The 26,418-nt window shown below is 39.5% G+C and overlaps 1 protein-coding gene across 1 annotated transcript in view; it reads left to right on the plus strand.

Moving 5' to 3' along the window:
• The window catches only part of GALNTL6 (polypeptide N-acetylgalactosaminyltransferase like 6), a 430,883-nt gene that overhangs the window by 394,858 nt on the left and 9,607 nt on the right, over nt 1–26,418 (plus strand). The window contains exons 8-10 of the mRNA XM_039700070.1: nt 2,583–2,690; nt 16,034–16,255; nt 23,363–23,479. Of these exons, the coding sequence (XP_039556004.1) occupies nt 2,583–2,690; nt 16,034–16,255; nt 23,363–23,479 (447 nt within the window). The remainder of the gene's footprint in view (nt 1–2,582; nt 2,691–16,033; nt 16,256–23,362; nt 23,480–26,418) is intronic.

Consider the following 26,418-nt stretch of genomic DNA (forward strand, 5'->3'; position numbering starts at 1 on the left):
TTGCACAATATGAAGAGCACCAAGTCGTCGCCTTTGTATTAAATACTTTATATTTCTCTTCCACCAGTTTACAGTTTGTATTTTCTCTTCATTTCAATGTCTCACTGTTGTCTGTCTTGTTACTGACTCTCAGTAGCAGTATATTTCTCATTTAGTTTTGAAGCCTAATCCAAAGTCCATTCAGTACCCTCTAAATCCTTTGCATAATTTGCTGTATGTTTATGTTCCTATTCCCCAGCGACACATCCTCTACTGCTCAAAAATCACGAGTCTTTTACTACAGTAATTATGACTACAGAGTAGCATATGGATTGGAATCTCAGTCTTGCATGCACAGTATTTACATTTTCCAGGTAGATTCCAGGCTGGATCACTCATAAACCAGAGAGATAAGGTGGGGGAATCACAAGAGAAGGCAGAATTCAATTTAAAAGACAAAGAAGTAATGTGAAAAGAGAGTGATTCACCCAAAATCCCACAGGAGCTGTAGAACAGAGCCAAAAAATACATCTGTGGCATCTAAACTCCAGTCAGGAACAAAGCCACATAACCACAACTTAATTTCTTTTAAAGCTTGTGTTAATGCCTGGTTTTTGCTTTCGATCATCCCTATAAAGTGTTTTGCAACATTCTGTTGGAAGGAGCCATATAAAGATAAATTGTGAGATAGTCTCTAGTTGACACATAAACTACTCTTTTGATCTTTCCAAGCTGGAATTGCATTATTTTGGTTTCTCTTTGTTTTTTATACCTCAGCTGCAGACCAGATTCATTGCTTTTGTAAGAAGGAGACATTAACGATCCTGAGAGTTTCATTGCTTCTGATATAATTTTGCCAAATGTCCCACACCACCTGAGTTTCTTTCATGGTATACTGGAGGTCTGTAATACTTAACACAGAAGGCATTCTCCAATTTCTTGTATTTAGTGCACGTGACATAAAAATGCACATTTTAAAGACAAAGTTGCCAGAATTTATCTTCTCAGGAAAATATAAAAAATGCTTTTAATACCATTTTGAAGCTGAAAGATAAACAGGAACAGCTGCTAAATGTCCTTCAAGGCAGCCCAAGATTCATTTCAATTACCCTGCACAGCATACCTCAGGTGCAGCACAGCATTTTCAGGTTTTATATCTATCAAATATAAGCTTAACACAGTGTTATTTCCTCCCACTTGTTATTGCCTCAGCATATATGACTGGGGTTTCTTTTATTTTTTTAACTGTTATCCTACTGCTTTAGAGGAAATGCAATATATGTCTACTGCAGCTCTCATTGCCTCCGTTAAAATAATACTGGCACACACATATATATGTGTGTGTGTGTGTGTGTGAGTGTGTATATATATGTAATTTCTGCTTTCTTGTCCTTTAAATTTTTGCTGGGCTAACCTTTGAGTCACACTGCTATTCTGTCCATTCTAAGAAGCCTTGATTAATCACAGTAATAATTTGTATAGCCTTTGAAATGACAACTTCATTAAAAAACAAGAACAAATAGTAAACAGAGGTCTGCGCTTTCATTGATGCACTGGGTGGTTTGAAGACAGGCACAGAGAGAAAATTCCCACTTAAAAAAAGTACAAATGATGTAACATACAAAGGAAATATTGAAATATTGTTAGAAAGGTAAATAACCTTATTTGAATACTGTTGCTTTTATGATATTTTACTATGTTTATGCAAATTTTCCAGTGAATTAGTTGTCATGAGATGAAACAGGTGAGGATTTCAAGGTTTATTTAAGAGGCAGATTTTACAACATGTTTTTTTTTAAGAAAATTATTCTCATGTCCACATGGCATAACTTCATGCAAGATTGCTCTAGGTGGTAATAAGCTATTTTGGCTTAGAGGCAGAGCATTGATTTGGGTCTCCATTCCCAATCCACCAGTAACCTTCCTCCCTAAGAAGGACTGTGCTTACTAGGAGAGTAGATGACATGTCCAGAGGCACCTACCCAGAGCTCCTATGCCTTAGTCAATTCTGTGATGGCAGGTAGTAAGCAGCAGCTTCCCAAGTAGCTCTATCAACTCTATCCAGCTGCACATTGCATCCATGGAATTTAAGGACAAAGCCCAACTTTCACTGATTTTCAGCCTTCCTTAGACATTTACATTAGTGTATGTAGGTTTGATCTGTAATGAGATTAGATCCTTAAACATTTCATTATCAGGTCTCAGTTGGATGCCATGGCTAATTGCTAAGGGACTGTAAGGGCTGATACACAAATGATGCCTAAGAAGCAGCTACCTAAATCACCTTGTAATTCAAGCCTTCACTCTAACCCTTTTTTTCACCATTCACAGTATGAATAGTACAGTCAGTCAGGGGCTGAATTCCAGGACCAGGCAGATATACCCACTATAACACAAACAGGCAAGCACAATAAAAGTGGCCAAACTTAAAATCCCTTCCAACCCAAACTATTCTATTCTATTCTATTCTATTCTATTCTATTCTATTCTATTCTATTCTATTCTATTCTACTATATTTATAGTTATAATTTTTTGTATGTGCTTTTTTGCCTCATTTGTTTCCAGGAATCATTCTTTCACTTGCTTTCTGTCTGCTTTCCAGGTGTGGATGTGTGGAGGTGGCATGTATGATGTTCCATGCTCTCGAGTTGGACATATCTACAGAAAGTACGTCCCGTATAAAGTCCCTTCTGGAACCAGCCTTGCACGGGTGAGTAATTGGGTCTTGCTGTTTTTCATTTTCATTCATTATCAGTCTCTTCATTCCTTGTGAACCAGTTTCCAGTAAACTATTAAAATGGAAAATGAATGTTTCTTTATTTTTCTGAAATGAGATGTGCAATTACTGCAGTTATCCTGCCTTTCAGAGATAAGATTGCCAAGAATAAAATGGAAGCTTAAAATTACAGGGCTGGACGTCTCAGCACAGAAGCACGTTTCATGCTGATTCAAAAGAACCTAGGAATAACCTAAGACTTGCAGTTCTCAAATTGCACAGTGTTGTCAGTCATAGTTTTTGTAAGCAGGACTAATTTGAATGCACATTTTCTTATCAGTCAGCAGAACTAGCAGAATCTCATGGAAGGGATATTTTCTGAGGCAAAGGGACTGAGTAACAATTATTTGAGCGACTGTCTCATTATTGTGTAAAATTTGGTTGTGGAATACAGCCAGCTTGGAGCTGTGAGAGTGAGAAATTACAAGACCTCTAGACATTTCTCAAAGACTACTGAACACATTCATATCCATGAGGGGCTTTTTGCTCAAGAGAAAATGTTCTGTAACTTTCTGGAGATGTTCACAGGATGTCAAAAGATGGGAGATGAAGGGCACAGATGTAGCTTCCAGGAAGATACTGGTATTTATTCATGCTTGAGTTTAATCTTTTCTGGTTTAGAGGATTTTTTTAATAATAAAATGGCATTAATATTAAAGTCTGCGTATTGCCATAGGGTAATACTTTATGAATCATAGTTTTTTCTTAATAATGAAAATGTGGTATGAATAAAAGAATGAATTTCTTGCTTTAAGGGGGAGATATTCTCGGTTTCAGCACCGCAGGACCAGGCTTTCTGTACTAACTGTAGCAGAAAAAGGAGGCTGCCTGTTCTGCCTGCCTGCCAGCTGGCTAGACAGAAGAATTTGCATTAACAGGGCATCAGTGTAGACACTGTGGTATACAATTCAGTAATGGAATTAGTGGTGGGGGCAAAAACTGTATTGACTAAATTGTGCAATTAATATCTTCACCAAGTATAGCTCTGTGTTCTGTCAGAGTTGCCCCATCCACATTTTTGGACTGCCTGAATGAAACTGCTTCACTTATGATGTTCCCTGCAAAAAATCACACACAACTGGAAATAAGAAATTCAAACCTGAGTCTCTGTTTTCTTCTGTTACAGCACATTGTATCTCATTAGAGAATATGCTGCCTCATGCACTACCTGTAGGAGCAAAATACAGTAATTTCTATTTGTGCTACTGGCATCTTGCAGTTCTGCACTTCACTGGCTTTCATGGTGGCACTGTGAATGCCTACAACCATCAGGTAGCCACAGCCTGCAGCCTCCCTGTACTATTTATTTTAGCTTGATTTCAATAAATCCTGTATGAAATATTACTGAAAAAACATTTCCAGTTATAAATCTGATATCTCTGCCCATGCACAGACTGATTACTTTATAACTTGTGGGAAAAGATCTAGTGGTGGGTCCTACCCTTCCATTCAAAAATGGATAGTTCTTTCTGTGTTGTGGCAGTCCAAAACATGATGCTTAGGTAAATTTGTGACATACAGTTGTCACTAAAAGAAACTTTGAATTCTCAGATTCACAGCTTCTTTCCAGTACAGTATTTTTTCCATTGCATCAAGGCTAACAAGAGCACAAGAGCATCTGTATGCTTTGGTGTTTTGGGCTATTTCAATAACTAGGCAAGAAAGAGAATTTTGTCCTTGACCCATCATATGGTTTGTAATTTTAAATGTAAAAATACAGTCTTTCTCTCATCCTTGCCAGAAAATCAAAATCAAGGACAGATTAATCTTCAGTGTGTCAGCCCCAAATGGAGATGTTAGCCAAAATAATATTAGGCAAATATCCACAGGAGTGGCCTGGATATTTCAACTGTCTTTGCTTTATCCTCCAAGTGTCATATTAGATTATAATCTACACCTTATGAATTTTTTATCAAAAACTTCCTTCTAGTTCAAATATATAATGAGTAACACACTCAATAATATCTGGAAATATTATCCCCACTGCCAAAAGCAGTACTTTTTACTACGAAGTTTCCACAATGGTTTTTACTAAATCCTTTTCCACTTTGTGCTGTTTAAAGGAGCATGCCAGAGATGCAGTTCACAAAGGAATAAGCTCTAGAAAGCCCAGCTCTGATTCTGTAAATGATTGCAAGAGACCTTTGTTAATCAAGGGAGAATTTCCCCTTGTGCAAATACTGAATAAAACGTTGACAAATTTTCCCATCCTCTTCCCCAGCACCAGCACAAGTGAAATTGGGACTGGAATTAGGAAGAGAACAGAGCTCCTAGACAAATTCAGTCGTAGCCCAAATCATGCCATAGGTTTCCTTTCAAGCTGTTTCAGCTTATGTTTACCCTTATAAAACATAATCTTTAAAGTAAGTGTTTTACCTTCCCTTGGGATTTCACCTCTGTTTATCTTTTAGCAGTGAGTTTCAACACACAGTTTCAGCCAGCTATGTAACACTTGACCAATCTCAGCATCTGTTTAGAGAGCTGTAACCTGGAATGAGAATTACAAATGCTTTAATAAATCAGAGACCTGTCAAAAACTTTGTTAGACCTCCCCCTCACTAAATGATCATTATTGTACCACACATAATAGTATGGATCACGACATTAATTTTCTGTCTTTCCTGTCGCTCAGGATCGGGGAAGCTTATGCATATTGGTTGCTGCCACATCCCACATAAATTGAAAAGCATACACATATAAAGCAGTTAGTAATATTGTTTGGTGCTGCAGGCAAAATTAAAGAAAGCCGTAAACATGCCTAGTAGATTTATAAACAGATTCTGACAATCAAATGTAGATAAAAAGACTGAATATTTTTTGTCTGAAGATGTCTTGAAATATTGCTGCTTGCCGAAAGCAGTCAGTGTTAAATTTACAGGCAATTGCACGTAAAAAAATATTAATAGGCATGCAGATGTCAACACTGATTCCACCTTATAACCTGGAAGCACCACATAATTATTCATTCATTCCAAACCTGTCAATCTCTGTACAAAACTGCAGTAAATAATAACGAATTTTGCCTGTTTGTTTTAAGTAAGGCATGTTTAGAAAGCAAATCCCCAGATCCTAAAAACTACTGAATTGTTTTACTGGATTATTTTAGTTGCTTTTTGTATATCTGCTTGTTGCTTCCCTTTTAACAATTCCAGCTAAGCCATTTACTTTTAGCAAGTTACCTATGAAATTGGACTGCAGGTGTATCTCAATTTATTATTTATTTTCTTTAGTTTTCTATTTGCTTTTTGGGTGTTTTTTTCTATTTGTGGTTCTATAAAAGCTGTAAGAAATATATCAATAAAATCTCACTGTTCCATAGGATATGCAGAGATGAAATAAGTTTCAAAATATATCTACAGAATTTCTTGCAGGTATTTTACACAGCATTTTAGGATTAACCACAGAACATTAGCACATTAGGCCTTTTTGAAGGGAAGGGCAATCCCACTGAAATTCACATTGGATGCTAATCCAAGTTGAGCTAAATTCCCCCCTGCCTGCTGGGACATGGGATCCCACAGCAGGGTGATAGTCTGGCACATCAGGCACAAGCACAATGACATTTCTCTCATTACATGGTGTCACTGAATCGGAACTTGCACGAGTTTGGGTTTAGGAATTCAACTGATAACAGTGGGCTCAGATTCCCACCTGAGCCATTGTCTCAGCCTTTTTGTGTGGCTTCAAAAGGGATCTTCAAAGGAAATTATTGTAACTATATCATCTGGTGTTCTGGCCACACTTGCAGTTTTGTCAGGGCTTCCTTTAATATGACTGTTTTGGTCTATTTTTTTCCATCTGCAAACAATAGTTGAGAGTTTCTTTAAGTGGTCCATGAACATTTTATATTCTTTTTCCAGGCAGATTAAAGAATCAGAAAAAATCAGTTAGGTGATGGCTACATTTTCTCGTGACCAGAGTGTGAATGGATAGCTGTGGCATGCTGTTCAGGGAACGCTGCTGGCACTTTTGCAATCACCTCTGTAGCACAAAAGACTGTAGCAAAAAGTCAGTTATGAATCAGCAACCACAGTAAGCAGGTGCAATGCCAGCTTAGAACAGGCACACTATTTAGGAATCAAGCAAGAATCACCTTCCTAGAACATCACTTCTATAATAACTATGATTATTACACAATACAGCTGTTTTGTTTCCATTGTAATATTTTTCATTACAAGATTTATAAATTTATTATTAAAATTAATTAAATTAAGATCTCAAACAGAGTACTTACCAATGAAAATATTTAAATTATTATCCTTGACTTTGACAAAACTTTTGACACTCTCTCACATAATATCCTCATAGACAAACTCAAGGAGAGGTGGTTAGATGGGTGGACAGTGAGGTGCATAGAGGGCTGACTCTATGAGGAAGAATGGCAGATCGCTGAGGGTTGGAATAAGTGGCACAGGGTCTAGTTGGAGGCCTGTCACTGGGCCCAGTATTGTTTAACATGTTCATTCATTCAAAATTACTTGAATGAAGAGGCACAGCATCCTCAGCAAGTTGACTGGTGACACAAAGCTGGGAGGAGTGGCTGATACCACAGAGTGCTGTGCAGCCCTTCAGAGGGACCTTGGCAAGTTGGAGAGATGGGCAGAGAGGAACCAGCTGAAATTCAACAAAGGCAACTGCAGGGTCCTGTACCTGGAGAGGGAAAAACCCCAGCCACCAGCTCAGTCTAGGGCTGACCTGCTGGAAAGCAGCTTGTGAAGAAGGACATAGGGGTCCTGGTGGACACAAATCTGTCCTTGAGCCAGCAGTGTCCTTGTGGCCAAGAGACCAGTGGTGACCTGGAGTGCATTAGGAAGAACATTCCAGTAGGGCAATGGAGGTGATCCTGCCCCTTTACTCAGCTCTGGTGAGTCCTCATGTGGAGTGCTGTGTTTCATTCTGGGCTCCTCAGGACAAGAGAGGCATGAAGCTTCTGGAGAGAGCAATAAAGAGGATTAAGAAATTGGAGCATCTCTCTTATGAGGAAAGGCTGAGGGAGTTGGCCCTGTTCAGCATTGAGAAAGGAGAACTGAGAGGAGACCTCATCCATGTCTGTCAGTATCTGAAGGGAGGGTGTCAGATGATGGAGCCAGGCTCTGCTCAGTGGTGCTCAGCAATAGGACAAGAGGCAATGGAAACTGATGCCCAGGAAATTCCCAATTAACACGAGGAAGAACTTCTTTATAGTGCAGTTGACTGAGCACCAGAACAGATTGTCCAGAGAGGTTGTGGAGTCTCCCTCACTGGAGATGTTCAAGAACTATCTGGACACAATCCTGTGCCACGTGCTCTGGGATGATCCTGCTGTAGCAGGGAGGCTGGACCAGATGACCCCCTGTGGTCCCTGCCAGCATTACCCTTTCTGTGGGTAATGATCTTCTAATCCTTTGATTAGATCTTTGATCTTCTAATCCTTGAATACAAAAAAGGCAAAGTAATTTTTGAGGGGTTTGGTTTCGTTTGGTTTTTTTTATGTTTTCTCCAATCTGAATAGAAGTTTTGCTTTTAAGTTACTAAATACAATGGGATAGACAGCTTAGCTATCCAAAAAGATCACAAAGAAGATGGAGAACTAGATATTCTTGGACAATATCTACATCAAAGTGGAAGTAGATACTTGTCAGGATTTACTGCATAAGCTAGCACTGGAACCCAAGTTATGAGGCTTAATAAATCAGTTTGGAGTCAAACCCCTCAACTCTTCCAGGCTCATCTGCTGGGATGGGCTATGGTCTGTATGGGTCTGTAATACAAGCATGGCAACAGCAAATTTGTGGAGATGTTCTTGTAGTGTCATTGTGTGTTCCACAGCCCCCTCACAGCCACAGAGCTAGGGGCAGGCAGCATCCTCACTAGGACCAGAAACATCCCTGCCCCCAAACTCTGCAGGTTGGCCTCATTTGAGCAAGAGGTTCAGATTTTTCCAATGCATAGTTCTTAAATTATTATTTTTCTGTACCTGGTGGAGATACAAACTTTTATGGAGAGAATGAAATCCTGTTTGTTTTCAAATGACATCTGTGGAATTTCAGTTCTAGGTATTTGCAAACTACTGGCTGAAAAGAAATAGGCTCTTGCTTCTCTGCCAGCTGTGCTAACTCATAAAAGATTTATTTATATACCACACTAGCCTTGTCACCTAGTTAGAATACTGTCTTCCATGCCGGTGCATTTCTTTTATGCCTGCAGACATCTCTTTATTTGGTTGGGTCTTGCTGGTTCTTGGAGTTTTTTACATAAATATTTCTGATATGAAACCCAGTTAAGTTTTAAACGCAGTTATGTGTAAAGAACCAAAATAAGATACCCAAGAAGGGAAAATATTAACGAACAGTAGCACTGTGTAAATTAAAAGGGAGTTAGGGAAGAAAGGGAAAGGTATGAAACCCCCCAATTGAGGCTTAACTGATGTGGGAAGGTTAAAGTATTAAAACCTGAATATCACTGTGGTTAGTGTCCAGTGTTTTATTGGTTTTCTGCTTTAGAAATCACAGAAATTGTAAACTTTGTGTTCTGACACTGATGGAAGGATCTTTGCACAAAACTGAGGGTATCGTTTCTCTGAAAACTTTGTGAGTGCTCTAGAGCTTTATACCCTGCTATTTCTGGCATATTAATCCATACTTGTTGGACGAGCTCCTCCAGTCACTTTGTTCTCTTCTCTGTGATGATTCATTGTAACATTATGCTACCCATATTCCAGAGGAACATAGAGTTATCTTGACTGCATAGATCCCAATGCACTTTTTAAATACATTTTGTGTAAGACAAACTGTATATTATATTATTTCCAGCCAAATTAAATACAGCTGCTTTTAGAGGTAAACAAGGCACCTATTTTGAATTAGCAACAATACTGTGCTTCACAAAACAAAAATAGAAAATTTAAATTGGTATGATTATTTAGGTGAGGTGAAAATAATACCACTAGAATTTTACTAGGAAGAAAAAGAGATTAATGTGTCAGATGTTGCTGAGACTGTTGTGTTATTCCAGGCAAGTAAACAGTAATGTTCCCTCTTACATTTCACAACCAAAACACAGTCAGGCCTCAGACATGCTGTGGTGATTTGTATTTGACTGGTGTAATTGAAAGTGATTTTGATGTCCTGTCTCATGTGACAAATACCAGCTAGTGACATCCAGTTTCCTGGAAAATGTTCAGATTAAATGGAGGACAATAGGATCTCATTACAGGTTTCAAATGTTCCAGTAGTAGTTTAATATTGGCAAAAGTAAAGTCTATTGATTGAGATCAGGGTCAGTTTCATGTGGTGAGGTAGACACAAAAGCAGAAAAAAAAACAGTTATGCAGGTGAAATGAAACAAGCAATAGAACCATTGTGCTCCTTTAGTGATACTTGATAAAAATCTTTAGAACATCTGGAGAAACTAAAGAACAGGAATGACAGTGTTATATTAATCCAAGTGCTTCATCTAAAATGTTAATTGGAAAAGATGCACCTAGAGGATGGAGGTGTGCTGGCTCGCAGTATAGCTCAGGAGCTCTCATACAAGTCCTTGCTGTCATCTCAAGCCAGCACACCATGCACAGTGACAAAGTGAGGAACTACCCTCTCTCTTGGCCCTTTTCTCCCTAGGCTCTCCCTCCCTCCCCCTTCCCCCCTTCTCCCTCAGTAACCATGCTGCTCCCTGGGTGGTACCCCCAATAAACCCTCATCTAATCAGCACCCTCAGAAGCCATGCAGAGTCGTGCTGCTCCCGGGGTGGGACCCCCAATAAACCCTCATTCGATCAGCACCCTCAGAAGCCATGCAGAGTCTCTTTGCCTGCCTGCTGCTTCCAGTGAAGATACAGCTTAGGGGGCCCCCCGGGACTCCCCAGGGACCCCCAAACAAACAGCAACACTTCCCCTCTCATATTAGGGACTAATCCAGTTAAACTTTCATTAGAGCTAATATTTCTAGATCTGTTCTTTGACATGTCCCTGTTTCACCCTGATGTTCCAGTCTCATGGTCGGTGTCTGCTTTCTTCTCACTGAGTAATATCACGTCTCTTGAAAATGACAGGTGATCTTACACACTTAAAAAAGGGACAGAAAATGGCCCATGAAAAATTTTCTTTTTTCAAGTGCAGAAGTCCTCATTTGTCTCTCTCTAGTCAAGTTGATTTAAACTCTTTTATTGAAGTCTGCTGTGCTGGCTTTGGCTGGGATAGAGTTAATTTTCTTGAGGGTAATTAGGGCTGTGTTTTGGATTGGTGCTGGAAACTGTTAACAATGTAGAGATATTTTCCTTATTGATCAGCAGGGCTTGCACTGGGTCAAGGCCTTTAATGATCTTCACACCACCACCCCCACCCAGCAAGCAGGGTGAGGAGCTGGGACAAGACACAGCTAGGATGGCTGATCCAAACTGACCACAGGGATATTGCAGACCATATGGCATCAGGCTCAGTATATAAAGCTTAGGAAGAAGGAGGAAGGAGGGGTGTTTAGAGTGATGGTGTTTGTCCTCCCAAGTCACCATTAGGCGTGATGGAGCCCTGCTTTTCTGGAGATGGCTGAACACCAGCCTTCCCATGGGAAGAGGTGAATGACTTTGCTTGTGTGCACAGTTTTTCCTTTCCCTGTTAAATTGTCTTTATCTCAACTCTTGAGTTCTCTCACTTTCACTCTTCAGATTCTTTCTCCCACCCCGTTAAGGAGGACTGAGTAAGTGGCTGTGTGCTGCATACTTGTCAGCTGAGGTTAAACCATGACATCCATGTATCCGTGACATTGTAACTTACTGTCTTGTAGACTATCATTGATTAAAATGCAAAGCAAAAGCACAGTCTTAAATATGTGAGTTCATATAATCTTAAATAAAATTTGTCTAAATGTAAGCCCAGTGGTAAAGAATTTACCAGAGAGTAAAATTGTAACAGAGATTAAGATTATATCAAGAATGTGTAAATGAGCAACTGATGACAGCTGATGACTCAGTGTGGTTGCTGTCACTCTTGTATTCATCTCACAGTTCCTTTGTGACAGCTGTTACAACCTAACATATAGAAATATGCATCTACTGAAATACCATTGGCCTTACTTATTCTCATACAGAAATTTTTTCACTGAAATGGACAAAAGAGAGAACAAATTGTCATTGGTCTTCTTGGATAGATCCTGAGAACCTCCTCAGATGTCCACTTAGAGTCCTTCTGACTTCTTTATTTTGTGTGTCAATTCATGTAACGAATTAATAATTACTTTATCTTCATTGAATTGTTTTTATTTATTTTTTTCCTTTTTTTTCCCTATTAAGAGTAACCAATCTGGACATCTGTAGCCTTGCAATGAATTTGTCAACCAAGCTAAGCTACGCCATTTTCAGCTGTAGAAACATGTTGTCAAGCATTGGAACAGGCTGCCCGGGGAAGTGGTTGAGTCACCGTCCCTGGAGGTATTTAAAAGCCATGTAGATGTGACATTTAGGGACATGGTTTAGTGGTGGACTGGGCAGTGCTGGGTTAACAGTTGGATTCTATGATCTTTGAGGTCAGTTTGAATCTAAATGATTCTATGATTCTATTTTTCTTTTTTTTTCTTTCCACATGCATTTACATGAGATTTTCAGATTGAATCCAAGCAAGAGTGATCTACCACAAAGATATGACAAAATTGGGTCTTCCTATAATGATATTTGATGCCATTTGAGAAACTGGCATTTAAAGGAGTTTTCTGTAAAAGATGATATAAATAGTAACAGGAGACAGAAATCAAGAAGGTTCAAATCTAATTTCTGTTACTCTGAATTTGAAGATTAGTTTAATTGTGAAACTTAAATGTCTCATGATGACGAAAACAAAATGAGTGGTTAAATGATGCTGTAAGATTTCACAAAATGCGACCTAATCTGGTAGGCTCCTAAAGTCCTTTGGCATGCAAGTTCTGGGGCACTATACCCACACAGAGTGAAATCATATCAAAGTCAACCTGCTTAAAGCATGGTTTACAGCTAGACTCTGTCAAGATTCGGTAGCTATTCAAAACCATTCCCACTTGTGGGGCTTATATGACATGCTCAGCTTGTATCCAGCCTCACCTAAGGGTCAGGCAAGGAGGAAGTGACCATTCTCCTTCCTCCATCACTGTGTCAGACATCCACCCAAATTATGGGAATGACAACTCTGGAAGACTTGTAAAGGACTTGAAATCACATCCCTTCCTTGCATTAAGTCTTTTTATTGGTAGGCCTAAGGTGCTCAGAGATGAGGGCTCTCATTTTGGTTGTGCTCCTCAGATAGGATGAGTAAAAGCCCAGCAGCTCCCTACCATAATTTGCAGAGAAGAGTTATGATCCTAAGAGGTTCTCTGCAATTTATCATGCTGTTAGACAGCCACAGAATGGGAATTTTTGGCTTACAAGTTCACCCATCTCATCTTGGACAGCCTGTGTTTTTGCTTCAGGAACATGCTGTGTTCTAAATAAGACGGTAAATGATGTTTGCCTTTTCTGTGCAAGGCTGCACCAAACCAACTTTTAATACAGCAGCTCTTCTTGACTGCATTTAATTCAAGTATGGGGAGTTTTACTACTAGTCTGGACACATTTATATTAAAAAGAAGTATGGTGATTTCTGAGCTTGTATAGTGGTAATAAGGTTAAGAAATGCTAACCCAGGCTAACTGAGGTCAACAAACCTCTTTAAAACTAAATTGTTTAGATGATGAGTGCTTGCCCCAGAAACAGCTTCTCACTACTCCAGAACTCAGTGTTCTCTTTGGTCATGTTCATAAGTAGTCTGCAGATTTAGAGCTAGCAAATCAAGAGTCTGTATTTTTAAAAACTAACCTATTGAAAGGGCTGCTCGTAGGAGTTTGGCTTATGAAATCAAAGTAATATGTATAAACATAGTAAGGATAATATACTAGTTCATTACAGGAGATTTTTAGCATATGATGGAAAGAACGGTCTTAGAAGAAGAGGGAGGCAAAGTTTTAAATAGATTATCCAAAGTGTCCTCTCTGATACTGGGGAATCGTGGGAAGAACAGACTCTTTTTTTAATACTTTGTGTGGTGGGTTTTCACAAAAACACACATGAAACCCAAACAGTTAAAAAGGTGGTATTTGAAAACAAAAAGGTTTTGACCAGTGAATTAGAATTTTAAGTTAGTGACCAGGTATAATATCAAGATTTTTGTTGGACTCATATTTTATTGGTAACAATCACCTAAACCAGAATGCAGTCATTTTAGTGCAGCCAAGTAACTAAAGAGAGTCCATCAGAGACTACTCTTAGTATAGGTGGTGCAAGACTTACCTTGAATTTTTCTTTCTTAAGAGAACTTTTTATTTTTTACTGTACTTTTACTCTATGGCTCTTCTTATAGTATGGTTTTTAAATATGAAAAATGTGAAAATAGCCTATCAGATGAAGTCATTGCAAAAAACTATTTTATAGAACAGTCCTAAACTGCATTTGCATTGCAGCAAATGAGATATGCAGCATTGCAGTGAAAGTTATGCTAGAGATCACACATATTTTCATTATTTTAGCTTTTTTGTTTAATGTTCCATGTTCCTAATAATGTTTTTTTTGTGCCTCACGTACAAAATCTCAGCACATAGTATTTTATATGTCAGGCTTTTTTGTTTAATGTTCCTAATAATGGGGTTTTTTGTGCCTCACGTACAAAATCTCAGCACATAGTATTTTATAGGTCAGAAAATTTCTGTGTTACGGGTTTTCCGCTAGAAAGGTGAGATTGTCATGTAGATGATGTTCTTGATTTTTTTCTGGTTTTCTTTGTCCTACCCAGTTCCTATTCTTGAATTCTAATTTCTTGCAAAGTTATATAGTTCTTCATGAAATTACAATATTGCCTTATCCCTGCAGGTTTAACATATTTGCTTCACAGAGAGAAGTACATAGAAACTTATCTTGCAGTGTCAGCTAAAAGTACTTTCTTTGTTCTGTTTCTTGCTGTCTTTGTATTCAGATAAGCCTTATTAGTTTAGAGACATTCAGTTTACATGGATTAATAAAATTCAGGAAAAGAATTTCCAGTGAATCTTGAAGGCAAGTCAGAGTATGAATCTAGCTTACTTAGATGCAAAGAATGTTCTGAAAAGAAACATTACCTTATGTTGATGGTAATCAGATGTATGTTGTCCTCCTCTTATTACAGAGTCAATCTCAGCATTTTGTTGTCAGTATTCTATAAAAAGAATATTATAAAACTTGATTATCTTGTTTTTACAAACAAAGCAGCAAGAACACCCTAGTGTCTCAATGTCATCCAGAGAGATGTTGCTTTTTTGGTGGAATAAAAGGTTATTGGGCAGCTGTGGCAATACAGAATAGACCAAGCCCCTGTTCTACTACATCTGTATATAAATTTGTGTGGATTGAGTTGCAGGAGGAATTTTAAAAACACACAAAAATACAGGAAAAAAATGTCCCCTTCTTGGTGGTAAATAACAATAAAACATATCTCTTCAGTCTACCCAGAACTTTTCTTTGTAATGGCATTTGTTTTATTTTATAATTTGAGGCAGCTAATTTAATTAATTATAATTTGAATAAATTCTTATGCAGCAAAATAGGTAATTCTGTTTCCTATAAAATGACAACAAAAATTAACTTTGTGGAACACAGCCAGAACTGTGTTTCATGGAACCTAAATAGTCTTAGATATGTTCATAGGATGAGTTAATGCAGAAAGCCACAGGTTGTTGTGGCTCCTATCCCAGGAGTTTTTTTTCTTCAGATCAGCTCCTCTTTGTGGCTGCCTGCCCCCAGGCATTCACTTATAAGACCTCACCCTAAAATTTAGGTAGGAATTGTTTGGTGACTAAGCAGTATCATGACAGATTGAAATTCAGATGCCTTCCAAATGCAAAGTGAAATACATCAGAAGGAAGAATTTGAACCATTGTTCCACATTAGCAGGTCTGAAATAACAGAGAAAAACAGGGACCAATGTAAGCAGCGGAAAGGAAATTTTTGTTCAACATCCATCATTAATCAAAACCCCATATAAGAATATGCATAAAGAATGTGAGGGAAAATAAGATGTTGAACAGACACAAGGCTGTCTCTCACAGAGCCAGTAGGAAAGCAGGGTACTAGTACTCTGTAGTGTTTTCTCAACACTGCAGTAAAGATAGCATATGAACCTGTAGTTTTAAGACTGAGAAATGAGACCAGCTAAGCTTAAAAATTGTGTGGAATGCTGATTTGTTTTGTTTTGTTTAAATTTTCCCTTTTATGAATATCATTCACTCAAAACATGAAGAAATTAATGTTTACTCTTTTTCTGTGCCCCGCAGAACCTGAAGCGAGTGGCTGAGACGTGGATGGATGAGTTTGCAGAGTACATTTACCAGCGACGGCCTGAGTACAGACATCTCTCCACTGGTGACATTTCTGCCCAGAAGGAGCTGCGCAAGCACCTCAAGTGTAAAGATTTCAAGTGGTTCATGGCTGCAGTGGCTTGGGATGTCCCCAAATATTACCCTCCTGTGGAGCCTCCACCTGCTGCCTGGGGGGAGGTGAGGAACAGATGAAATTTAAATGAATCTAACATTCTAGATTGAGGGAAATTAAAATGATTAAATGACAGTAAACCTGATGTTAAGTAGTGTTATTAAGGAAGGTCACAGTGGTTGAAACAGTCCCTGAACTATCCATTAAAATGAGAAACTGTCGTGTCTTAGACCTATCACTGTTGTTTTTGTAACTCATTACTGCTTTGTGTGTAGAGGGCATATGATGTATTCACAATGAGGACAAGAATGAGTAAAAAAGTATGTAGCACTCCTTACTGCATGTTACAGAAGATTTTAGATTCAGAGAATCACCTTAGTAAAAAGGAGGTCTGAAGTCACTGCTTGGGGTTTTTTGCATATGTACTAATATATCTCCTCCTGTCCTTACAAGGACAATTGTATGCAGATGGAGTTAAGTTTGCGCACATGTGAAATGTGACAAGCAAGGTCTGGATACTTTCATTTTAAAAGGACTGATTTTGCTCACATGTTCTGTATATTCTGTAGGTGCTATCATTACTGAGTACCACTAGCAGCAAAATACAATTACTCCATTGATGGATGAGGGGAGGGAGAGACCACAAAAAAGAAGCCAATATCTGAGCATTACTGCAGAGCAGGGGCAGAGCAAACAGCCAGCTGCAAATCTCCACCTGTGATCAAAGATGTTCTGCATTCAGACCTTTCTGAAGAGCAGAACTGTAGCAAACCTTGATTTGACAGTTTGTTTTGTGTAGAAGAAATGAGAACACAAGGAAAGCCAAGAGAGGAAATTACTTCCTTAGTTGCACTGAAAAATTGCTGTAGCCTTTGCCCCCATGGACTACAGGAGCTTCACGCCATGGATAGGCCACGTGCAGAAGGCTCTTTCCTCTCAGTTCATTAAGATATATAAAGAAGGTTTCACTCTTCCAGTGTATTGTGCTACTTTTTAAAAAAACATAGGAATATCTGTACTGTGAGTTCCAGCCTTTTCTGATTTTCTGTGTATGTTCTTGGGGCTGTCAGAAAATTAACTTTCATATGTGAAACCAGAGGATGAAGTTGAAACCTTGACCAAAACATTTGGTAGGATCAGGCACAAGTCTGCATATTCCCAGTGGTCAAGACTGGACCATAGACTTCCAAATATAGGAACCTCTACTATTCTCCAGAATTTATATTTAGAAAGGCAAATTACCTCATAGTGACATTTCTAAAATACATTTGTCTGGTACTACCAATACTTAATTCTTCTTTATAAGCGATCAGTTACAGATATTCAAAAGAACTCAAATTTGTATGTGTCATACTGTCTGCTACTTCTTCGCAGTAATTAATTCCTTTGTTGTTAAAGTTTCTTCTTTTTGATCCTGCTGCCCACTCTTTATGAGATTAATGTGTAGTGAGAGGCAAGGAATTTATCAGTAGAAGTCAGGCTGGATCAGATTGCTGACTGCTACTGTGATCGTCCTTCACCATCTTTCACATTTATACATGGGTGTCCTTGGAGGACTGTGATTAGGAGATTTGTAATTTCTCTGGCCAGCTGGACAATCTTTAACTCAATCAAGAGGGTCTAACAGGAGGAGCTTGTGATTCAGGTATCCATGCTTTTCACAGCAATATTAATATAATCTCTGCATAAACCAAAGTATTTTTAACAGTAAATAAAAATCATATCAATGGTGTGAAATCTGTGTCTTAAAAGCATTTATTAAGTTCTTAGAAAAGACATAAAAACCAAAGATTTTCTTTTTTGTCTAAAACATACTCTCTGTAAAATAATAGGAAGAGAATTTTCAGCCTTCCTTCTTTTGTTTTTCCTTAGACTGTCACATTCCCGTGCAATTTTAATTAATTTGTTGGCACTTGCAAGGACTTTGAAAAACCTTGAAGGTCAGTGGCTGTGAGAAGCTGAAAGAGGGAAGCAGACTGTAATGTTACTGCTTTGTAAGAATCACGCAGCTCTTGAAACCTTGCTGATTATATACACCAAAATCTGTGCCAGCACTGACTGTCATTTAGTACCCTCTCTGCTTCCATTTGGAAATACTTTATATCTGCTTGCCTGTGCCAGTCGGAGAATGAGTAAACAATGAAATACACAGACAAGTTTGGCTCTAGTATTTTGGTATCTAGCTAGTAAAAGCATGTGGTGTGAAAGCAGACGTCTCATAAACAGCCTCTGCTCAGTTCCTTTTTGCAAACACATTTATTTAAAATCTGACCCTTACATTTATTGAAAAGATCTGTTTATGATAGAAAAGAAGGACATTTGGAAAACAAAAAGCAATAATTTTTCTACACTTGTCATGGACTTATCTCTTATGTGTGTTTGTGCCTTTTGTCCTTGTAGCTGGCAGGGTGTACATACCCTTGATAATCTGTTCTGCCTTGTAACATCTGAAATATGTGCAATAGAGCAATATAACAGTAAATCCAGATAGATTAAGGTTAGTGAGAGTGTCAGTTCTGTGTTTGAGTGACGTAAATATACTCTTTTCCACTGTGGAAAAGAGGAAAGTTTTCAATTAGGTTTTGTTCTTACTCTTTTGAATATACTAGGAAGTCTGGTACGAGTTGAAAACAGCAATACCCATCCTGTGCTTTTTCTAAGACAGAATAATATATTTGTAATATGTATTTGAAGTCATGCTACTAAAACAATAGGTGTGAATTTGCCACAAGGTGTTTTCCTAGGAAGTACTCATGAATTTACAAGCTGTGATCCAGCATGAATATATTGTGCAGATATCACAGCTTCCAGTATCTTTGAAAACACATTTTGCATTAAATCAATCATGTAATATCAGACATTGTCATTTATTTTCGATTTCATGAGTTCTATAGTCAAGGTGGTGCAAAAAAAAGTTGTTTTACTCAGTCAAAAAGGAATTATTTAATCTTGGTTTCACTTGATGTTACATGAACTTCAATAATTTAATGAGGAAGAGTCTCAGTCAGCTCAGCAGTGCTAAGCTGTAGAACCTGAGAGTACTCCTTTCTCAGCCCCAAATTCATGGATTTTTACAGCACTGACATGAAAACATCACACATAAAGTCAAGTGGCACATTAGAAAAAAGAAGAAAGCTTAAGAGCTCACTAACTTCTTTTTCAGTTATTTTCTTTTTTTTTAAAATGTCATCCTCATACCCTTAATGAGTCAATCTGAGCCCAGCAAGTGTCACACATCTGTTGTACAAAAGCAGTATAACCCCACCCTGCACAGACCGAGTGCTGCACAGCTGGACTGTTCAAATTCTTTTATCAGGATCAATGTCACACTGAGTAAGATTCCCGTGTTTCTTCAGTGAGGTTTTTGGCAGTGCTTGACTTCTTTACCTTTGACTTTTTCCTTTCTATGGTGCACACAAAGGATAAATAGTTCTAAAATTACTGTGTTATCAGTTGACAGGAGAAGTGGCTCATTTTTATGTATTTGATCCATAGACATTGATGGCCCTAGGGTTATCTGAGTATGTAAGCAGTGCACTAAAACTGGCTCTAAGTGCTGCTCGAATAAAAGAAAAGTAACATAAATGAATAATGCTAATGTCTTCTAGGAGTTAAATCCATTTTCATATTTAAGGCATTAAATAAGATATAGGGAGAGTATTATATAAACTGATAGTACAAGGTGCTTTTGTTGTTTCTGTACCCATAAGCGTTGTCCTAACACCATCTCCACAGTCTTTGTCCACGGATGATGATATTGAACATACAGTTGTCTTTAGATTGAGCATGGAGGCCAGCTCCCAGAACCCCTGGGAAGATGATGATATTGAATATACAGTTGCCTTTAGATTGCTACACTTTCCCTCTTTCTGCTTTTGGTACAGAGAGTTCCATGTCATGGTGAGCATGGAGGCCAGCTCCCAGAACCCCTGGGAGTTTGGCTCTCCCACTCTGGCTCACCCCTCCCAGGCTGCATGAAGGCTGAAGTGTATACCTGGGTGACAGCCTGGCTCCAGTGCAGGGAGGGCAAGGCTGCAGGAGCCAGGACATCAGCTACTACCTCAATAGCAAGTCTTGCAGGAGCTCATTTTCCTGGGAAAAGTTGTAGAGTTTTAGAATTACCAAAGAATATTGGTCAATATAACTGCTGGGCTCTAGGAGGCTGTATTCTCTATGTTTCTGCACCTCATCTGCTCTCTGCAAGGACTACAGTGCCCACAGGGAGTTACGATGGCATTTCAAGAACTAAGTATGTATAATGACTTACAGATAGCGTCCTGTGCCTTTGTCAGAATTTCTTTAATTCTGAAACAGCCTTTAATATCACCACTTACCATCCTTGTCAGTCCATACATCGAAGTCCTTGGAAGCATGATTTTCCTGTATGCTTATCTGTGTGTACAAATGATGGCATTTAAGGCTGAGCAAAAAAGTTTTGTATGTAGCAACTCAATTACTTACTTGCATGGCTGATAAAATCTGTCTCCTGTTCATCCCTGGTCTTACAATTGCACAAATAGGAATGTTGGAAATGTGTTAGGGTCACTAGCAATTTGTTTTCTAGTTGTAACTCATAACCTTAAAAATCCTAAATCCATTGTGCTGTGTGACTGGAGACAAGACAGTTCAAAAGCATACTGGTGTATAAATTAGAAGAAAAAACCCCTGTGCTTCTGCTTTCCTTCCTTTGTCCATGGAAGCATCTTCGGGGATTTGCAGGCTGTGTGGTGCTGATGCTTGGCAGAATGTTCCCCGTGGCTCTGGCGTGATGGCTCAGTTCAGTTTCTAGCAACTGCCAAGGCCACACAGAAATGCCAGAGAACAAAAGCACAGACTTGACTGAAATGCCTTATTACAAAAAGAAAACAAAAAATAAATCATGACCCCTCTACAGCTGAAAGGATGAAACAAAAAAAGGATGAGCTAACATGTAAGCTGCAGAGAACAGAGGAAAAAACTCAAGCAAACCTTTCAGGAGTAGAGGGAAGAGGGGAGGAGATAAAGAATGTGAGACAGATTCCAGAAGTGAAGGAACTAAATGTAGCTTCAGCTCAAGCCTTTTCCAGAAATGGACTGAACACATTTACTGCACAGTCCAAATGACAGAGACTGGGATGGAGTGATGCCATCAAGACAAAATTATGAAAGCCTTTTAATGCAATAAGCATTAATTGGATGTAGAGTGTATTCACTGTCATTTTACAGTTCTGAATCACATAAATATACCCAATTATTAATGGCAATTGTTAGCAGTTCCATTTTAATTAACTTGCATGCTGTAAGAACTGAACTGATGTATCATTTAATTTTCTATTAGACCAGAAATCTTTATCTATACAATAGAAATTTAAGTGCATTGAGAAATGATTGAACATTCTCCAAAAAATTATACTTGGAGAAGGCATTTCACATGGAACTTTAAAAATAGGACATTAAATTCTATTCCCCTCATTATTCTTTCCTGCCTCTTTTGCTGGGTAATATGGAAATGAAGGTTGTTGAGAACTAATTACCTTTCATATTTTTTTCTGTGGATCTGCCCAGTGCTGGATTTCTGTATCTGGTTGTGTGTATGAACAGGTAGTGTTTTGCCTCATCTTTAGCAACTTTTATTGTATTGAAAAAAGAAAAAAATATGCTAGGACTGGGCTGGTCCAAAATTTTCCTAAATGCTTCTCTGAGCTCTGGTTCCTGGAGGCAATTGTTCAAACTGATGCTCCCCCATCTTTTGCTCAATCTGCAATTTTCTAAGCTAAACAAATGCCCCTCCTGAAACCTTTCCTGAGAATTTTTACATTTTACAGTTTTTGCATTTTTTCACTACCTGTTTCTTTCCCATCTGTGTAAATCTTTCTTGAGCATGGTTAATAGACTGGATCCCACTCCTGCAGAATCAGAAAGAGCAGAGTAGTTCTGGCATGTGTCCTGCATGCACAAGGATTTCCCTTCCTCTCAATGTTTTGTGCAATGCTGTGAAGTTTTCCATCCTTAGGATGTGTGTGAGGTATGCAGTGGCAATGTGTACCTTTTTTAGTCATATTATGGCAGCAGCAGTGACTTCTAAAGTATTTTTCATGAAAAAGCACAAATAACTACTCAATTGTATCTCCATTCTAGAAAGCATCTTTCTTTTTAAAAAAAGGATCAAAGTAGTGTCCAGAATGTCAAAATATGCACCTGCTTTCTATATATTATAGATTTAGAATTTGTGTGTGTTTTGATGCACTTTGATTACTGGGTTTCTATTTATCTCATTGAGAGGGTAAGTTTTTTTAAGAAATCCTTTTCATTATGAAGGTGTCTGAAGGATTTTTAACTATCCCAGCTAAGAAACTCAAGGAGAAATATGCATGGATTTGCAACACAAAGTTAGGATTTTGCTCTTTTTGGTGGCAGTGGGCAAATCTACTTTTCAGCCCAATGTTTCAGAGATTTATATGTCAGCAGTAGTACATAACTGGTATGATTGATAGTCACAGATTAATTATTACTCAGTTGCCTCAGCCTCAAGAACAAGATTTTCCTTTTAAGAACAAGTTACACTGCAGTGTTTGCAGGAGGCATGAAGGAGGAACCTCCATGAGTAAGCATAGGTTTCAGTACAGATTTGTTAAGTACTTTTTAAAAGCCTAAGTTTCAGTGCAGACTTGTTAAGTACTTTTTAATTTTATGCACTTCAGGGAGTAATGTGTGACCTTATCTACAATGGTGTTATTGTGTCAAAGTAAGAGCATGGATTGGAGCAGGGCATGCCTGAATTTCTAATGCATGCTGTCTGCTCCCATGCCTGGGAGAGAACTCATACAGAAATCAGTTCCTTTTAATACTGTTGATCTCTCTTGCTCTCGTAAGATGGGAGAAACAGTCAGACAAGCTTTGAACTTCTCAGTCTCTTTTTTCTCTTTAGTCTTTTTTGCATGAAGGTATTTCATAAGATCCACCTTTCATTTGTTAAGCATAATATTTCAAACTATGCTTCTTCTGAAGCTGCTCCTATAAACAGTAGTTCATTCCAGGACACAGCTCTCTACTCTGTAAAAAGTAATTCTTACCAGTTTTACACAACTGATGGTCAATCTCAAGTCCTTCAGAGCTAAACTCCTAACCCCTGATGCTGAAAGCTCCATTCTGCAGCCCAGTTTAATGTGAAATGTTGCTGCTTGGTTTTGCAGATTCGAAACGTGGCAGCCAACCTGTGTGTGGACAGCAAACACGGAGCCACAGGGACTGAGCTGAGGCTGGACATCTGTGTGAAGGACGGCTCAGAACGAACGTGGTCACATGAACAGGTATTTACTTTAATGGTGGAAAGAGAAAATCAGGGAACATTGTTGCTTCTCTTTCCCAGTTTTTAAACATTTCCTCAGGGCTTCTCCTTTTCTTAAGGTAAAACAGAGTGTAGAAATAATTTTTAAATTATTACTGACTTTAATGGCTTTTACAAAGTACTCCTTAACATAACTTCAGAAATTCCATCAGCCACCTGGCCTGCCTTCATTTCCAAAAGGAATTGCAATGCCCAGAGAGGTTTTTAAGGCCCCATTTTCTCCCACTGTGTCATGAAAACATGTTGATTTTGGTTGAGCTACCTGAAAAATATTTTAACTATTGTAAATTGGCCTTTTACAGCTCCAGTCATTGTCTGTTTTTACGCTTTTATCTCAATAAGCAGTTATATTTTAAACAAATATGCGGCATAAGTGAGATAAATGGGTAAAAGCAAGCAGAAAAGAATTTCAAAAGACAAGGAATTATAAAGACTCAAAAAAAGCTTTTATTTAGGTTGGTTAGGTAGAAAACTATTAGTTCTCAGGAGTATGGAGGAAAAGAGCTCTAATTTTTACTAATTGTGAGTGCCATAGGAAAGGGATCATGACTTACAGGCCATGGGTCTTGCCAATGTGAGCAAGGAGAATCCAGGTGAAAAGTACAACCTAACTGTTTATTAGCAAATTTAGTGAGCAAGTCTTTCACAGGAAAAGGTCCAAGATTAGTAAAAGATTTGTAATGCTGAGGAGAAAAATTGACCTGGCAGTCACAGGACACTTTGTGAAAACTTAAAAGCTCAGGAGAGAGGAGTTCTGAGGGGTATTTGAAGTGCTGAGGTCAAAAAGGCATGCTCTGAGGATACTGAGAAATGCAGGAGAGCTGCAAGTGCATGAAACCAAGAGGCTGAAGGAGTCTCTCAATTTAGGTAAATGACAACATGGCCCAAAAAATTGAGTGGCTGAAGGAAGACTTCTTCAGATAGCTACCAAAGAGACTGCATGGGCATAGGGTGCCAAAACTAGATAAATATAATTGGTTTGTTTCTGAAAGGCATACAGTAATTCAGGGAGTTAATTGAAAGAAGTTGTATGGTCCAGACTAAACCCATCACAGTGTTCTCTGGCTTTAAAATCTGCACAGCCCCAAACCCTCCTCAAGAAAGGAGGAGAGAATGCTGATGCTACCAGATACGAAAAAGGAAGAAAAAATAAAGTAGGATGAAAAGGTGGGAGAAGAAAAAAATATTAGCAGAGAAAAGGGAGACTTGAAATATCCTTTGAAAGGAGTAAAGGCTGGAACAAATGGGAAATGACACGAAGGGAGAAAGATGTTAGGGAGGAATCCATGTTTCAGCGTACTCGGGTGCTGCAACCTTTGGGATCAGACTGGATCTAAAGATCCAGCCTCTCTGCTAAGGACACGAAGTGACTTCATTAGAATCTGTAGGCAGTTCAACCAGACAGCTTCTTAGATCCCAGAACCAGAGCTGGGAAGCCTCAAGCACTTCGGTGCTCGACGTGTGCCCCCGGGACAGCAGGAATCGTCTCCGCCGGGCTGGCGGGGAGCAGCGCATTCTCCGGCATTGCCGCACGGCGCGGAAAACTTCCCGGCAGCGGCTCCTGCCTGCGCTGCGGCGGGCGGGCGGCAGGGGGCAGCGCGGCCCAGCGGAACGGGCCCGCCGCGGCAGCGCCCGCCCGCCCTCGGGGCAGCGCCCCGTCAGGGCCAGCGCCTCTCAGGGCCAGCGCCCCTCAGGGCCAGCGCCCCGTCAGGGCCAGCGGCCGTCAGGGCCAGTGTCCCTCAGGGCCAGCCGTGCGCTGCTGTCACACTCGTCTGTGGGGCATCAAACCCCGGGCCAGCCTCACAGAGCGCCTCTTCCTTCTTTAGATCTCACGGAATTTGTAGCCTCGATGAGTTCTGCGTACACCAGCAGAAGCTAGCAGTATTAACGAAAGCATGAAGTATTCTGTTATCATATTTCAAATAGCATGGATTGATGCTGAGGTAGACTTGTAATTTCCGGTATAGTAGCTTAGTGTGACCAGTGCAGCAGGTGTCAGTGCCAGAGATAATCCTTTGTGCCATGGCTTGATTCATGTCATGTTACCAGGGCAGGAATTAAAAGCTGACAGTGTCAGCCACCAGGCCAGGGGCACGGTCCTTTAGCAAACCCCAGGAGATGACCCTCCACCTCAGGGCTGTGCAAGCCCCTGGGCAAGCAGCAGTCAAAAGGTTTGTGGGGTGCTTGCAGGCTTCCTGGTGAATAGAAGTTTGGTGAGAAGTGAGGATGTGTCACTGTGATTTCGGGAAACTTCCCCAAAATTGAGAACCAGAGGGGGAGAAAAGGGATGGGAGGATATGTCATGGCACTGCATTCGTCCATCTCTGTCTTTCCAAAGCTAGCTTTTGGCTTCAGGGGAAACTGACACTCTGCTGGGCTGATAACCAACAGCAAAGGAAAATGACAAGTATCACTGTCTCTTATCAAGTTCCCCAGCCTTGCCAAGGAATGGGTGGACAGGCACCATCTCTAACATGGCTCAGCAAGTGCCCAGCTCTTTCTTCTCTACTTGGAGGGATAGTTCAAGCCAGAGCCCAGCTCTGAAACGTGGCATTTCATCTTTGGATGGGATTACACGTTGTCCCCTCAAGTGTAATGGCACAGCCAAAGCACAGTGCCAGCTGACAGACCCCAGCCAGACAGCGAGTAATTGAGCGACGTTGCCATGTTGTCCCCTCAAGTGTAATGGCACAGTCAAAGTACAGTGCCAGCCAGCTGACAGACCCCAGCCAGACAGCGAGTAATTGAGCAACGTTGCCAGGCTGGAAAGCATTAATGGCATCAAAAGGGCCTTTGTCCTGTAGACAGTCCCAGGCCAATGGCTCTATCAGGCAATCATTCTTCAGGCCCTGTGCCAATTGTAAATGAAGCTGGAAAGCTGTATTTCCCAGTTACTGCATG

Source organism: Passer montanus, unplaced genomic scaffold (genome assembly GCF_014805655.1).
Source record: "Passer montanus isolate IOZ18808 unplaced genomic scaffold, ASM1480565v1 scaffold14, whole genome shotgun sequence".
Classification (NCBI taxonomy): Eukaryota; Metazoa; Chordata; class Aves; order Passeriformes; family Passeridae; genus Passer; species Passer montanus.